Source organism: Maniola jurtina, chromosome 3 (genome assembly GCF_905333055.1).
Source record: "Maniola jurtina chromosome 3, ilManJurt1.1, whole genome shotgun sequence".
NCBI lineage: Eukaryota > Metazoa > Arthropoda > Insecta > Lepidoptera > Nymphalidae > Maniola > Maniola jurtina.
The window spans coordinates 1,712,948-1,729,297 of record NC_060031.1 but is presented as its reverse complement, the minus strand read 5'-3'; the positions used below and the strand labels follow the sequence as shown (position 1 = coordinate 1,729,297).

Genomic DNA, 16,350 nt, shown 5'->3' with positions numbered 1-16,350 from the left:
TGCGGTGCGGTGGTAAAATGGTGAAGGAGGGACAAGATCGAAAAGTTCCTGTGCACACTCTCCGAAATATATCCTATAAAACACCGATAAGCCGGCGACCTTACGGCGGTGATCGAGACTTTGAAGTTTCGCCAACAAAGGAGAGTCTTCGCCAATGAGTCTCCTAGCTCGACGGTCAACGGCATCCAGAGCTGCTAGTTGGTACTTAGCAGAGCCATCATAGAGGTGACTGCAGTACTCCATGCACGACCTGACTTGTGCTTGATCCATACCTCTTTCCACTAGAATAAACATATCTAAGTCATTTATATTATGATTTTGTGAATTAGCCTCACTAGGAATCAAGGTTGTAATATTTTTATTGAAGTCTGAACTTTTGTAACTAGCCATGATATATCTGTGATAGCTTAGTGGTTAAGACATTCTATTCTAGAGGTTGGGGGTTCCATTCTGGGCTCACTCTAACTTTTCTGAGTTATGTATGTGCATTTTAAGCAATTAAATATCACTTGCTTTAATGGTGACAGAACATATCTTCACCGTAAGGACACCTGTATGCCTGAGAGTTCTCTATAATGTGAAGGTGTTTGAGTCTTCCGATTTGCACTGGGCCAGCATGGCAGACTTTGGCCTAAACCCTTCTCATTCTAAGAGCGACCCATGCTCAGTAGTGGGCCGGCGACAGTAGATCATGATCAGATATGCTGGTTTCGTTAAATTGATACAATATTAAATAAACAATATATTTAATTGAAAGTAATTTTATACCTTTTTAATCATACAACATTTATAATTTATTCACACATTTGAGATTCAATAATACAGGAGGAATGCTTTATATCAGTCTAATACATAGTATAAACTATACAGAAACATGCTAATATATATTTTACTAAATTGTTGCAATATGATACAGTATGCAGCACGAAAGTAGAAAGAGCAGTTGGTTATCGTATTTTTTGTACTTAAACTTGCATTAAAAATTTGTAATATGCTATTGAAATTGGGCATAAGACACTTATAAAAATGTTACAATAGCCACTGTAAAACTTTTCACATTTTGATGGATCTTACTCTTATAGCATGACTATGAGAAACAAAATTAGTGCTGTACCAATTGATTTTTAAATATTGCTTACTCTCTAAACATCTCTTATCTATATCTTACAAATTATAATAACATAGATTGCCTACACCTATCGAAAACAATAATTACATGGTTATTTAAGTCAATTTAAAGTTATTATAATATTCCAACAAAATTAAGAATCAACTCAAAATTTTTATCTTCTAATTTGACAATTACATAAACTTTGATAGGGAATCGAAGCGAATTTCTAAATTTATTTTGTCACAATGTCAGGAACAAACCCAGAAAGATGCGAGCATTCGCGCGAATTTTCTATTTGGGCAAGAAATTTTTGGTTTACGTAGTGGAGATAAATATCAATACGCCAGGTAATATTCGCTCCGGTTCGCTATCAATGTAAATTGAGCCTAAGATCCATTTATGGAAATCAAATATTATTGTTATATGTATGCAAATAGTTACTCTAGTCAAACAAATGAAATACATTATTTACATAGGGCTACTTGACACTATATTATGTAATCATGTATGTTAGTAACTTATATAATATTGGTATACCGCTACTATTAACATAATCTTTTCAATGTAATCAAAATGTTTTGGTAGTTTTAAACGTTAATTTTGGTATTGGTAACCAACCCAGCTACCCAGGCAGTATACAGTGTCTATATTATGTTAGTACATCCCCTCAGTTTTCCAGAGGTATTTTAACTCGACGCCGAATGTAACTATAAACACAGAGTACAGATATGATATTACATTCAGAGACTCGACGAAGCCGTCACAGCAATCAATTTTTTTTTTGTGAGGAAAATCCGTCATGGATACCACATCATGGAGCAGTGGTTATGTCGGACTCGTACCGACTAAAAACGTCACGAAGTTTCATCCTACCACTATGGAGCTCTACTATGGACGACGGAGCACTAGGGACCGACCACGCCTCGTTACTCGTCGTTCTCACGAGGGTATGGTTAAGGCACACAGTAAGAATATGATATTACATCCAGACGTTCGACGAAGCTGTCTAAACAGTAATCCTGTGGTAACAAAGGAGTGACCCAAACTGGCCTACGTAGTCAGGGCCCTATGTTGAAGAATAGTAGCGGTCATCATATACCGAGGTCAAAGACGTCGAGCTACCGTGCCAATGTTATCCAGAAGCTCACAAGGGTAGGGCTAAAGTCAAGCGGGGTTTCATGTACACTGTACGCGATGTCGTCGCGCCCACGTCTAGAAGGTGCCCTCGAAGTGGCGGAGCGTGGGCTCGCGCAGCGCGAGGCGATGTGGGCGCGATGGGCGCGGTGGGCGCTAGCACGGCGTGTGGGCGGCGAGCGGCGCGGCGGCCAGCAGCTGGCGCGTGGAGGACGTGGAGCTGTACGAGTCGCCCGACGAGCGCACGCTCGACTGCGACAGCGGCGTGCCTGCACGTTGTTATTTCCATGTCAGTATTTTGTTCACGTGAAAAGCTCTAACTAGATTTAGATCTCATCGTTGCTTTTTATTAAACACATTTTCGTCAAGTGCAAGTTTATCTCACAATAAAGTAAAATTTTCGTGTTACAGATTGTAGTGAAATTTTTTTATCACAAAGTTCACGCGCAAATCGCGGGTATGTCTTAAGAGCGGGCTGTTAACGTGCACGGCTGGATGTAGGTCTCTTGCAAGGCCACAGTTTGCCGCCAACACTCACCAGGGAGAGACGTGACGTGGTGCGGCAGCGCCCAGCGCTGCGCGGCGCACTCGGCCGCTCCGCTCACCGCCTCCTGCAACAAACTCCGCGCTCAGCTCACTCTGTTCCCTCCACGAGGGTATATTTCCTAAATATCTAGTGGCTACACGACACAACATACGATCTATTCTATTACAATATCATAAGTAAGCAACCAAATAAAAACTAAAAAAAAAATAAAGTACAATGTAAATAATACGTATTTATGAGCAGTAGGAAAACACCATACAACACGAGTAAATTGAATAAGTCAAGTAGATATATTACATTATCAAATTCCCTTTTAATTAAAGAACCACATAACAAACTAAACTTATTAGAATTACTAACAAATGATTAAAAGTCGAGTAAATGATAAGTTATAATAAAATAACTAGATAAACAAATTACAATACCCGAACGTATGAATACAATGAGCAACACAAAATGTAACGAAAATTTAGTAGCAGCAAATGAACCACACCTAATATTCGCGCCGCGCCGGCCCTTGGGATGAAAACAGATGCATTATTTATGTTACGCCCACTCCTAACTCGCGTGCGAATCGCGACTTAGCGTTACAGTATTAACAATTTTATAAGTTACGTCGATGTACCTGCGCAGTGAATGGCGCGAAAATATCTCATGAGCCAATCATAGCGCGCGTCTGTCCGCTATTGGTTGTTGCCTAGGTTTTGTACACACGAATTATGAGCAAGATAGCACAAGACTGTTGTTTTTCTGTTTAAAATTTTAAGATCTAGAAGATCTGTCAGGTATTCCATTGGTGTACAATCGTTTTTAGTCGGCGTTAGGTTTCGCTTTTCAATGTAAACGAATTTTGTCGATGCGACATATTATAAAGTGGTATTTAATTTCTACTATTCGAGCAAATTTCGAAATTGGAAACTCATTGGAACTCAACGTGGTATCTCGTTATTTGTTGCGATCTGTACCCGTGAGTGTGAGTATAGATAGTGGGAGCGATAGGCGACAACACCCTTTACAGCCCGGTTCTTTATCTACACGGGTTATAAATGCTAGATCTTTAGAGTTCAGTTCGCAAAGGGTGCCCCTGTCCGTCCGTCTGTAATCTTTTCAACCGTCTCTCTACCTATTGGTAGAGAGTTGAAATTTGGACAAAGTGTGCTCTGTTGCCGCTGTAATAACAAATAATAAAAACCAAGATGGCGACTTTCAAAATGGCCGCTGGCAAAATGATTTCGATAAGGGCCGGCGCATGCCAAGACACAGACTCACGGATTGCTTGGGAACAGTCAGTATGGTGGTGGCGGTGTCTTCCGGCGTGAAGTAGTCCGAGTCGTCGGCCGGCGCGCCCTCCGCCACCGCGCCCTCCGCCCCCGCCCCCTCCGCTGCGTGCGCACCCACAAACACCCACGATGTAGTGCGCGCAAAACTTGTAGTCTAATCTGAACACGAAGCGTATGACTGCGCATTGTACAAAACATCTCAGTCGGCCATTAATCCAGTCTATGACCTGCGCACCCCACCGTGTTGCAACTTCAGACGAGACTACTTGCTTTGCACGCACTATATCACCCTAAGGAACTTACAAGATCTAGAAAAGCCGGAGTAAATATACATGTCATTACATCGTGGTTTCTTAGACACTGTATTTTGGAAACATTACTAAAGCCAACACCACTACATATAGTATGCGACAGGTCGACATGGCTATCGGGATATATCGAACCTACATCTAAAATCTTTGATAAAATTACCTATAGCTATATACATTGGATATCTAAGAAAATTAACAGTCACAAGTCGATGTAAATCTTTTGTCGTGTTGCCGACGTGTGCCAGCGGCGAGATCCCCCCCTCTCTCATTTCTCCGCGGCACCTGTCGGCAAAGAAAGGCTGACTCACACAGAGGCGGCTGGTCGGGCTCGTCGGTGTCGGTGTCGTCAATGTGCGCGAGCGGCGAGCCGCGCAGCGCCTCCGAAGCTCCTCCCACTCCGGCGCCCTTCGCCACCTGCCGGCAACACCACTCATCAGCGTGCGTGAGAATATCGAAGCGAGTAGGTAAGCGTAAAAGCTAAAAAAAATTGACAGTCACTGGGAACTGTCGACAGAAGTGAAAACTCAAACTATCAAATTAATTGTAGTATCAAAAACTGTAGTTTTCAATCAAGTTTTTCAATCAAGGCTGAACTTTCTTTATGTTTAGGTACAGCTGTCAATAGTATGCCACTCTTGAGTCTAGTAGGTCCCGACTCCTGATTGGTCAATCCACCGGTCATCCTGCGTCAATAGCGACAGAGCGACACATCAAAATTAGAAAATTATTGGTTTGCGTCAAGGAACAAATTTTAAAATCTAATAACAGCATGTCGCTGACGCACCTTGAAGTTTTTACCCATCACAAAATCATCCTACGCGCATTATGAAGTTTTACTTCAGAAAAACGTCTCAATTTACTGAATACACAATTTGCGCAAAAAATACTACGGTAAACGTCCTCGGTTGCTTGAAGTAAAGAAGGCCCCACGAGAAACACTTAACATACCAAGACTATATTCGTATTCACAATCTAATACTCTCACAGTGAGCTCGCACAGTAATCTGATTGGTGGAACCTACACTATGCGTTCGAGTGCACGATGAGACCTCATAGTAATGATTGTGAATACGGGTATAAGTACCGGGGGGCTCTCTCGCAATTCGACCCATATGACCGAGAGTTTCGTGGGGCAATGGGGGGTGGAGGATTGTCCTCGGTTGGATCTGCAGTGAACTTACACCGTTAGTGAGCTGGGTGAGCAGCGGCGAGCGTCGCTCCGCGTCGCTGTCGGGCTCGGCCTCCGCCTCGGGCGCCTCGCTCGCCTCCCCCGCCATCGGCGTGCTTTCCTCCTCCAGCTCCTCCGAGTGCGCGAGAGAGTTGAGCGAGCTCTGAAAACAAACTACGTCTTAGGGGCTTCCGAGACGGTCAGGCACATATATTTTTGCTTGAGTCAAGCATTTACGTGCTTGACGCGTGATTGATGCGATTTTATATTTTTGCTTGACGCGATATTCTGAGTGTTTGAGATATGAGAAAAGTGCCGTGGGCTTGGTCAAGCAGCTTGATCAACACAACTACGTGCTTTACGTCAAACCGCTTGACCTCGTTTTAACGAGTTGTACCCGTTGATTTTTAAGGTATTTCGCATGATTTATATTGAGATCAGCAGGATTCTGGATAACTTGTATATCAGTCATACTTGCCTGCTCGTTTGCTAGCTATTTTTTATTAAAATAAAAAGACTGTAAACGTACCTTCGAGGCACGTAGCGTGTCGCCGCCCTGGCTGCGCGTGCTGAGCAGCGGGCTGGCGGCCTTCTCCTCCGCGCGCTTCTCCTCCTCGCGCGCCAGCAGCACCGACATACGGAACTACAACACAAATAAAATCCACATGAGACGTATACAGAGCCATCATCAGCCTGTGGACGTCCACTGTTAGATATAGGCCTTCCCTAAATGGCGCCACCACACCTGGTCCTCAGCCTTCCTCATCCAGCCACTTCCCGCCAACCGCTTTATATCGTTCGTCCATCATACTGGAGGGCATTACACATTACGCTTGCTTATACACAGTCTCCACTCAAAAACTTTCCAGCTTTTGGGCATGGCCTGCCCACTGCCACTTCTGCTTGCTAACAGTTTGGGTTATGTCAGTGACTTTGGTTTTCCTGAGGATCTCCTCATTTCGGATCTTATCCCTCAGGGAAACTCCTAACATAGCCCTCATAGATACAGAGTATTAGGTAAAAGCAATTTCGACAAGGAAGCAAATAAAATAATTCAGCTAGGTTTGGCAGCTTTTAGAAAATTGAGTCGTCTTTTCATCGTCAATTCCTTAATGCTTAAAGACGAAACCAATCACCAGTATGTTCACATCCTCAAGTATTGTGTTTAAATAGCCTCAGCCCTCATGCACAAACACAAAGTCGCTCAGCAAGCTATGGAGAGGGCTGTTTTAGTTTTCATAAGGAATAAGAACCATAATGAGAAGATCACTTATAAGTATAGTATACTAGCTGATACCCGCGACTTCGTTCGCGTGGATGTAGGTTTTTTAAAATTCCCGTGGGAACTCTTTGATTTTCCGGGATAAAAAGTAGCCTATGTGCTAATCCAGGGTATAATCTATCTCCATTCTAAATTTCAGCCCAATCCGTCCAGTAGTTTTTGCGTGAAGGAGTAACAAACACACACACACACACACACACACACACATTCAAACTTTCTCCTGTATAATATTAGTGTGATAACCAATCAGTAACCCTTGCAATAAAATGATTGATTGTGGAGTTAGCTAGTACCTCAGGGGTGAGCGGGTGGTGCGGCGGCTTGCGGCTGCCGCTGCTGCCCAGGCTGGTGGACGAGCTGCGCTCCAGGTTGCAGCGGTTCAGCACCTCCGCTGCCTGCCCACACCGATCACACCATGTTATCGTTGGATTGACCAAAATTATTTCCGATTTTTCAATTGGTAAACTTCGGACACAAGAGGCGGGAAGGGTATTTTTTATGACATTTTGTACAATAAAGCAAAAGCTATTATATATAAAAATACATACCAATCTGTTTTAGAATATACAGGTAAAGCCCTTTTCTAAGATACCCCACTTGGTATTTTATCTTACTTTGGAAATTGAAAATACTAATTGTTATTATTATTTGTTCATGAACACGTTTTAACGGGAAGTACCCTTTATGTTTTCTTAACAGACACGACAGAAGAACAGGCAGACAGACAGACAAACAGACAATTACCCTATTGAGCCGAGTTTGGTGCAGTATACCTGTGAGGCGGTGTCGGTGTCGGGACTGGCGATGGCGGGCGCGGCGGGCGGCGGGCGCACGCGCGCGGGCGGCGGGCCGTTCAGCGCCTCGATCAGCGACACCGGCTCGTAGCCTGCGGGGATGTTCTCCATACTACCCTGCGAGCAAAACACTGTGGATTATATGCTGAAAGTTGATGGACGAATTACTATAAGTTATACCAGAATCGTTTACTGTACAGTCAGTTCAGTACCCTCAGTATACGATTTCACTTCTCACCAACGTTGATAGTATTTGAGAGTTGAAACATTTAGCGTTAATATAAAATGATAATCATAATCATAATTTATTTATTGCAAATACACATGTGAAACACCCAATGACCCTGAACTACCTTGCTCAAGTTTGTAAAGCCAGCGCTCCAAGCGGAAACGTTGCGAAATTAAAATCAATGGTGCTGAATTTTTGACTTTAGATCAAGACTATTTAGGTCCATTTTACTTTGACGTTATTTTGTTTCGATTCTCGAATACTATCGAAATATACTTACATCGGGCGGGCTGGCGGCGGCAGCCGCGGTGGGGTTGGTGATGCGCTGCAGGGCGCGTATCTGCAGCAGGGCGCGGAAGGGCGCGCGGCAGATGGGGCAGTTGTTGGCCTGGTACCGCAGCGAGTCCGCGCACGAGTTGCACAGGCACAGGTGGCGGCACGGCAGGATGAGCGTGTCGCGGACGTCGCACATGCAGATCACACACTCCGAACCGCCGTCTTCCGTTTCTTCGTCCGAACTCGGCTACAGAACAAAACTTCATTTAATTATCACACTAATATTATAAAGGCGAAAGTTTGTATGTATGTGTGTGTGTATGTGTGTGTGTGTGTGTGTGTGTGTGTGTATGTTTGTTACTCCTTCACGCAAAAACTACTGGACGGATTTGGCTGAAATTTGGAATGGAGATAGATAATATCCTGGATTAGCACATAGGCTACTTTTTATCCCGGAAAATCAAAGAGTTCCCACGGGATTTCAAAAAACCTAAATCCACGCGGGCGAAGTCGCGGGCATCGGCTAGTACAGCATATTTTTATGATACCCCAATGCTACGCTTTCCGGTGCGAGGTTGCCATTCTAGCACCTTGGGACCACAACACAGCGCAACATAAGCGCAGCGTCGGAAGACCCCCACTAGGTAGACAGACGACATCAAACGAGTCTATCATCAGAATCAGCAGGGAGCCGCCTTGTTTACTATGGAACCCCTAAAAATTCACTTTCTTCACGGTGGGTGCGACGGCAGTGTTGATCAAGATCAAACTTATTTGTAATGCCGGCACTTTGGCCTGTTGCAATCTTGGGCCGTGTTATAGCGGTCACTCCGAACTAATCGAAACATCAGCGTCGGCGCTTGGATGACAGACGTACGGTGGACACGCGCAGCCATAGTAAAATGTATGTATCGCTACTTTGGCGCCTCATATCGTTCTCGGTGACGGCGGTGGACAAACGCTCTAACTGCCGAAAGCAAACCCAGAAAAGAAGAATAAGTACCTTAGTGTCCAGGTTCTTGTTCTCGATGCCGTAGATCTCCTGCAGCAAGTAGCACAGGCCGTCCACAAACAGCTTCTGCTTGAGCGCCTTCAGCACGTACGTGCCGTCAGAGTGCTTCTCCACCACCGCTATAGTGGTGTGTGACTGCCTTATTTCTGAACAGAGGTTGTATTTTACGATACATTTTGCTCATGAAAATCTTATACAAAGGCAGTGGCGTGCAAGTCATAGAGTCACAGCTTACCATAATTGTAATAAATTAGTGCTTATTTTTTATGATGACCTGCCAGTAAATATGTTTCTACCGCTTACTGAGAAAATTCGATAGTACAGTAGTTGAGAAACCGAGCAACCTCCTTCGTGTTTTCTTCAATCTACGCGACATTTGCGAAGTAAATTGTGCCGTGTTGGTGCAAATAAAAACTACTAAACCAAGAAACAACAATTATGTTTCTACCTAAATGATTACCCTAGCTTCAAACCTTGTGTATGCCACTGTACGAAAGTCACTTTTACCACCCTTAGGGCCGATTTCTCAATCATCAGGTAATTTTTATCTGACGAATAATATGAGAGTTTAACAGTCTTTTGTATAGGAAATTTGTCAATACGTCAAATCTATTTCTCAAATAAAAGTTATTTGAAGGTTGGAAAATCGGCCAGTTATTAATTACTTGAAATTACTTCAATACTATAAAAACAAGACTGTAATTGGGTATTTATTGTGCACATGCCATTTCCCAACAGGACTGTAATAGAAATGCTGGAGAGTTCCATACTGCTGACGAGGTTATTATAGTGAATACTAACACAAATTAGGTTTTTAGGTACAATGTTTTTCTGGCTTTTTTAAAATGACTTCCATCTTGGTCTTGGACGAAATAGCAATTAACAACCAACAAACAACAATTGAGTTTTCAGTTCTTTATGTAGTGCATCTAATGTGATATTACATATAATATATCTAAGCAATTCATACCATCTTGTCCTTCATCCACAACACAATAGATGGCAATGGGTATTATCTCTCTGTCAGGGTTGTATGACAAGTCCTCATCAGCGAACTTGGAGGGGTCAAACACGTGTAAGATCTGACAGAACTGCTGGTTGGCGCCCTTCTTGTAGTGGTATGTCTGAGATGTCATAGATGGATCGCGAGGGTAGTATCTGCAAAAACAACTCATTTCAACTAATAGCTAGAGATCTGTGACACGCGAATTGACAGAGATAGCAGTCACATTAATAGGGCTCCATTTTAACCCTTTCGGTACAGAATCCTGAAAATTTACTTATTCTTATGATTGTAGTATGTACCAGATCATCATTATCATCACGATAAATCTGTCACAGGCCCACTACAGAGAACAGCTCTCCTCTCAGAATGAAAAGAGTTTAGGCCATAGTCTGACATGCATGCAGGCACATAGCTTTACTTACTATGCACTTCCTCACTTCACCGTTAAAGCAGTGTGATACTAGCTACTAGCTTTTTCCTGCAACTTCATCACTGATCACTGTGGATTTATGATTTATAAATATACATGACTGACATGACTGTATCAGAAAGAGTATTAAATATAAATTAGTTTACAGAAATGATTTTTAATTACAGACAATCATTTACAGAAATCAATGTACATAACGGATTGTAATATTATAGAAATAATATTAACTTACACTACCCCAGTGGGGGTAACCTCTTCTGTACAGAAGTAGAACACAGTGATAGCACATCTCGCATCACAGTCAAACGTGAACTCAATATTGTAATATGTGCCTTTGCCGTTACATTCCACCGACTTGAGGACTCCATCACCAATCTTGTTATCCGTTAACTTGCCTACGGGTTCGGGACATCGCACAAATCTCAAAGATTCCTTGCGAATGTTGATCAGACTCCTTAGTGTTTTTGTTGGCTCGTTAGACTGCGGTGGAGGATAGGGAAACTGCAAAAATAATAATGAATTAAATAAGCAACAACATTACCATTCAACAGGAAAGTAAAATATCATTTGAGTCAGTTAATAGATATAGTGCATAAGATAGTTTATAATTTATACATTTATTTACACTATCTCAATTTTAACTTGATCTTGGGTTGGAATATTTTTCAGACAATAAAATTTAAGGATCTATAAAACTGACATGCTTGTTTCATACCAGCTCCTCCAGTGTTCAATATATTATTATTTACAACAGATATCATCATAAAAATGGGTTACTAACTGGTGTAGGTCTGCTGCCAAGAAAGTTAAGATCTGCATTTTCACCAAACAAATAGGCTTCTGGCTGGGGAGTGTCAAATCTTTCTCCTCCCATTATGAAATGACTTCCAAAGTAGTTGCCTGGAAATTAAGAATACAGTTTTATTTCAAGTTGGGTAGTAAAAAGTATATTGAATTGATTATGAAGTTCTGTTAATTTCATTTATAAGTTGTAGATTCCTGCTTGTTGAAGCTGTGATAGCTGGGTGGTTAAGTTGTCTGCCTTCTATTTGGAAGTTCGAAGGGTTAATCCTCTTAACTTTTTGGAGTTGTGTGCATTTTAAGGGTTTAAATATCACTTGCTTTCGTGGTGAAGGAAAACGTCGCGATGAAACCTGCATAAAAGTTTTCCATAATGTTCTAAACTGTGTGTTAAGTCTGCTAATCCACACTTGGCCAGTGAGGTCAAATCCTTTCTCATTCTGAGAGTTGATCCATGCTCAGTTGTGAGCTGTTCAGGGTTTATCATACCTAATGCTGATGCATGTTTAATCATTAAGTGATGAATGATGATCGATATCATACTCGATATTGATGTCTAAACAAACTAAATATTTCATTTCATTCTTAGCTCAAATTTAGATTTTTTTTCAAAATAAAGGTAAGAATAATCATTCTTTTAGACTTGATCGTGATAGCAAGAGGAAACAAAACAAATTATTGGATAAAAATAGTCAATAAGGTCACACAAACCCGATCTCGGTGGGTACTTATAGGCATGATTGGAAACTACGTCAGCTTCCTCCACACCAGCGTGCTGCCTGCTGGCCAGAGCACCCATTTTTAGTCCAATTTCCTATTTATTTTGCAAAGTATTATAGTTTTTTCACGTTTCATGAATCGTTGCAAGTGCATTGAAGTGCATGCAAATCAAATTGCAAATTGTAATGTTGACGAACTGTCAGTGTCAATGTCAAAAATCAAAATGTAAAAATGGCTATGGAAATTGGACATTTGGACAAACACTATGGTAAAAAGAACCAGCCAATTATTGCGAGTCAGACTCGCGCACCGAGGGTTCTGTACTCAGGTATTTTTTCCGACATTTTGTACGATTAATCAAAGATTATTACATGCATAAAAATCTGTTTCAGGTAAAGCCCTTTCATATGATACCCCACATGGTATAGTTAAAATACTACCTACCTACTTAGTTATTTGTTCATGAACACATTTTGTTTTTTTTTAGATGTAACCAAAAATTCACGGTTTTCGGATTTTTACTTTCTTGTGGTATAAGACCAAGGACCTACTTACCTACCTGTCAAATTTCCTGATTCTAAGTCACCGGGAAGTAACCCTATAGCTTTTCTTGACAGTCACGACAGATAGACAGACTGACAAACAGACAGACAGACAGATACGGATCCCTATAAAACCATAGAGTACAAGAGAGGTAACGTCAATTTTGAATTCTGTCAAAACTCAAATTCGATTTGTCAAACTGTGTTGTCAAATTTCTTTCAAAGTCGGGGTGTCACTTTGTGAAGGTGCTTATTTAATTCTTGTGACTAAAATCTAAATAAATCGCTCGTTTTAGATAATATTTTGCTAATTTATTTCGTAATTTAACTTCTTGGCTATATACTAAGTGTGTTTTTATATTTATTTCAGTTCACAATGGGGCGCCGACCAGCGAGATGGTAAATATCGTGAACTGTCAAAAGACTTGAAATTTTTAATTTCGTTTATTGTGCCTAATTGTTGATAATTTGTGTGTTGTAGCTATCGGTACTGTAAAAACAAACCGTATCCAAAATCACGGTTTTGCCGTGGTGTGCCTGATCCTAAGATTCGCATCTTTGACTTGGGCAAAAAGAGGGCTGGCGTGGACGACTTCCCTCTATGCGTGCACCTTGTGTCGGACGAATATGAGCAGCTCAGTTCGGAGGCCCTGGAGGCGGGGCGAATTTGCTGCAACAAATACCTGGTGAAGAACTGTGGTAAAGACCAGTTCCACATCCGCATGAGGTTGCATCCATTCCACGTTATCCGCATCAACAAAATGTTATCGTGCGCTGGGGCTGATAGGTGAGTACTGAGTACACACATTCATTATTTACTTACCTACTGAGTTTGAAATGACATGTTACAAACTAGGTATCATAATTTTTATGAGACATTTTACTGTAATTGATCTGGTGACTGAAGGGCTGGCTCATTTATTAAAGGCACAGCTGGCTGACCAGTTCAGAAACAGCCAATATCCTTGGTTCTATTTCATATGGGCATGATATGTACAGTAATTAGATAAGGCTAGGTTTACTGTAAAATTTTCAAAAAAAAAAACTATCAACAATATTTTACATTTTGTACTTCTTATATTTTTGTAATTTTTCCATTACAGCAAAGGTAGAATTATCTTAATGTATTAAAAAATATTAATAATTATGTGAAAAAAAACATTGCTAGCAGTAAGTAATGATTAATGAATAAAAACTGCAAGTCATAACAATTCAGCAAAGTTTATAGTAAAAAACCCGGCCAAGTGCAAGTCACCTACTTACCAAATTTCATGGTTCTAGGTCAACGGGAAGTACCCCTTAGGTTTCTTGACAGACAGACAACAAAGTGATCCTATAACAGTTCCGTTTTTCCTTTTGAAGTACAGAACCCTAAAAAACAAACTATTGCACAATATTTTCTATGGAAAATTGATTTATCTTGTTAAACTTTTAGCTTGTCATGCACTATACTATATTTTCACTGGAGATTGCCTGAATTTAGTAGATAATTGCACTGTTGAAATGTTTTCATTCTTAAAAAGTTCATCTGACTAACTGAGCTATCCAAAACAATTTTATTACTATTGGTTAGTTACTGACTTGGCTGGCGCCTTGGCCTTTCAAAAGTCTGGAAGCCTTCAGCCTTCCAATCAGCCAGTAATCGCTTTATTTCAGGCCTGGACTGTTATGTACTATTAACTTCTCATGCTCTTAAAGTTCAAGTTCTTAAAGTGTAAGCGGATTAAACCTTAAACCTGCTTTTTATGCACTTGTTCATAACAACCTTATTAAAAAAAAAATATGAATGGCTTGCAGGCTCCAGACAGGGATGCGCGGCGCGTTCGGCAAGCCGCAGGGCACGGTGGCGCGCGTGCGCATCGGCCAGCCCATCATGTCGGTGCGCTCCACCGACAAGTGGAAGGCGCAGGTCATCGAGGCGCTGCGTCGTGCCAAGTTCAAGTACCCCGGCCGCCAGAAGGTTTGTATTCTGCATAAGGCACTATCTAATAGGACACCTGTGATAGTGCAACCAATCGCATTACCACCACAATGTATACAGCTCTGTGGAGGTAAGGAGTCTTTATAATCTAGACACTCCTTACCTAGAATCTAGAGTAATTGCTCAACCAATTTGATGATGGCAGTTGGTGGCGTAACCACTTATCTTGTGCTAGTAATAGTGGCCTTACTCACTCTGCAATGAGTTGCGCTACCAGGGACGTGATTTCCGCACACTGCTTGTGCATGATGTCTAACTCTTAAGGTGAGATCTATAGAGTGCACTTTGACTTTGCTTAGACTTAAGACAGTTAAAAGAAGACAAATGTATATCTCTCACATTCTCTCTCTAATCTGTCTCGTTTTAACTTAATCTTAAGTTTGAGTTAAGTCAAAGTGGGGTCTATAAATCTCACCCTTAGATAGAGTTTTAAACAAATTCTTTAAGTCGTCATATCTCCCATGGGCATAAAATTCTGGGCCTATAAATACATGCTCAAGTCAGATTTACCTCTCAATTTAAAAACAAAAATAATGGATTCATGCTTGCTACCTTGCCTTACTTATGCTAGCCAAACCTGGATATTCAACAAATATACAAAAAATAAAATCCAAACTGCTCAGAGGGCAATGGAACGGAGCATTCTTGGTCTGCGTAGAATACACAAAACTAGAAATGCAGCTATAAGAAAAAAAACGAAAGCTATTGATGCATTAAAACATGCCATGAAGTTAAAGTGGAAATGGGCTGGTCATGTTATTCGACTCACAGATAAAAGATGGACAAAGACTGTGACTGAATGGCGTGGCCCAGTTGGGAAACGAAAGAGAGGTAGACCTGTCGAAAGCTGGGAAAACGAAATCAAAGAAATGGGAGGCATAAATTGGAAAAAAAGGCCCTAGACAGGAAGACCTGGAGAAATCTGGAGGAGGCCTTTACTCAATGACAGGTCCTTAATATTAAAATGAAAATTATTTTTTTGTCAACCAATTCTTTGTTTAGAAATTTATTAAGGATAAATATAAGGCTTTTTTATTTTTATTTTTTATTTTATTCATTTTTATCTCCCATGGGTATCATCTATGAGGTAAATTTTTTTTTTTTTTGGTACAACTACTAATTGGATTTAAGTTTTAACCTCCGCTTACTGGGATGTTACAGACAGACAGATCTGACAGCTTTTAACAGATCTTGTCTAGTATAGGCTACGGCCATGGCTATACCACCCTACTGGCAAATCCGCCAAGCGATTCAGCATTGCCATTTACAAATCAATATGGGATATGGGTTTAATAAAGCCTGCTACCACCTTAGATTGTATCATATCACACACCAGATGAGATTGCAGTCAAGGGATAACTTATTTTCGAATAAAAAATAAAAAAAACTCTTCAATTTCCAGATCTACATCTCCAAGCGGTGGGGCTTCACGAAGTACGACCGGGACGAGTTTGAGAAGCTGCGCGAGGAGGGCCGCCTGGCCAACGACGGCGTCAACGTGCGCTACCGGCCCGAGCACGGCCCGCTCGACTCGTGGCGCAAGGTGCAGGTCGAGATACACAACATGTAGGCTCACTTTGTAACAAATACACTATGGTTTCATTATCATTATGACTTTTATTGTCCCTCTACTTCAAAATTCCAATTACAGGACTCCCGTTAATCCGGCAGGGCAGTATCGATCGAATTTGTCGGATTATAGAGCACTGCTTAAGGCTCCCTATAG

The 16,350-nt window shown here is 41.3% G+C and overlaps 2 protein-coding genes across 3 annotated transcripts; one reads left to right on the top strand and one right to left on the bottom strand.

Annotated features, from left to right (window-relative positions):
* Positions 1–733: 733 nt before the first annotated feature.
* LOC123881121 (probable E3 ubiquitin-protein ligase MGRN1) lies at positions 734–13,803 on the bottom strand. Of its 2 annotated transcripts, XM_045929719.1 has the most exons (15): positions 13,782–13,803; positions 12,093–12,248; positions 11,362–11,480; positions 10,813–11,081; positions 10,115–10,302; positions 9,136–9,290; positions 8,137–8,379; positions 7,607–7,744; positions 7,127–7,228; positions 6,081–6,194; positions 5,565–5,714; positions 4,692–4,797; positions 4,062–4,174; positions 2,784–2,856; positions 734–2,514 (listed from the first exon to the last, which is right to left on the bottom strand). In XM_045929719.1, exons 2-15 carry the CDS (start codon positions 12,178–12,180, stop codon positions 2,402–2,404), a joined length of 1,971 nt encoding a protein of 656 aa, XP_045785675.1. In that variant the 5' UTR covers positions 12,181–12,248; positions 13,782–13,803; the 3' UTR covers positions 734–2,401. The 2 variants fall into 2 exon arrangements, 1 of the variants encoding a protein (XP_045785675.1); XR_006799417.1 differs by lacking the exons at positions 4,062–4,174; positions 13,782–13,803 and having other exon boundaries at positions 2,448–2,514; positions 12,093–12,292.
* Positions 12,772–16,230, top strand: LOC123881142 (60S ribosomal protein L10). The gene is made up of 5 exons (XM_045929756.1): positions 12,772–12,889; positions 13,014–13,042; positions 13,125–13,430; positions 14,441–14,603; positions 16,027–16,230. The coding sequence occupies exons 2-5, from the start codon at positions 13,020–13,022 to the stop codon at positions 16,192–16,194; spliced, it is 660 nt and encodes a 219-aa protein (XP_045785712.1). The 5' UTR covers positions 12,772–12,889; positions 13,014–13,019; the 3' UTR covers positions 16,195–16,230.
* Positions 16,231–16,350: the final 120 nt, after the last annotated feature.

Bases quoted from the DNA above. Each gene is read 5' to 3' on its own strand.
- LOC123881142 (XM_045929756.1), top strand. From the start codon at position 13,020: ATGGGGCGCCGACCAGCGAGATG. The intron at 13,043-13,124 runs GTAAATATCGTG...TGTGTGTTGTAG, and splicing joins GGGCGCCGACCAGCGAGATG to CTATCGGTACTGTAAAAACA. The intron at 14,604-16,026 runs GTTTGTATTCTG...TTCAATTTCCAG, and splicing joins AGTACCCCGGCCGCCAGAAG to ATCTACATCTCCAAGCGGTG.
- LOC123881121 (XM_045929719.1), bottom strand. From the start codon at position 12,180: ATGGGTGCTCTGGCCAGCAGGCAGCACGCTGGTGTGGAGGAAGCTGAC. The intron at 11,082-11,361 runs GTTAGTAACCCA...TTATTTTTGCAG, and splicing joins TTGGCAGCAGACCTACACCA to TTTCCCTATCCTCCACCGCA. The intron at 7,229-7,606 runs GTATACTGCACC...CGGTGTGGGCAG, and splicing joins ACACCGACACCGCCTCACAG to GCAGCGGAGGTGCTGAACCG.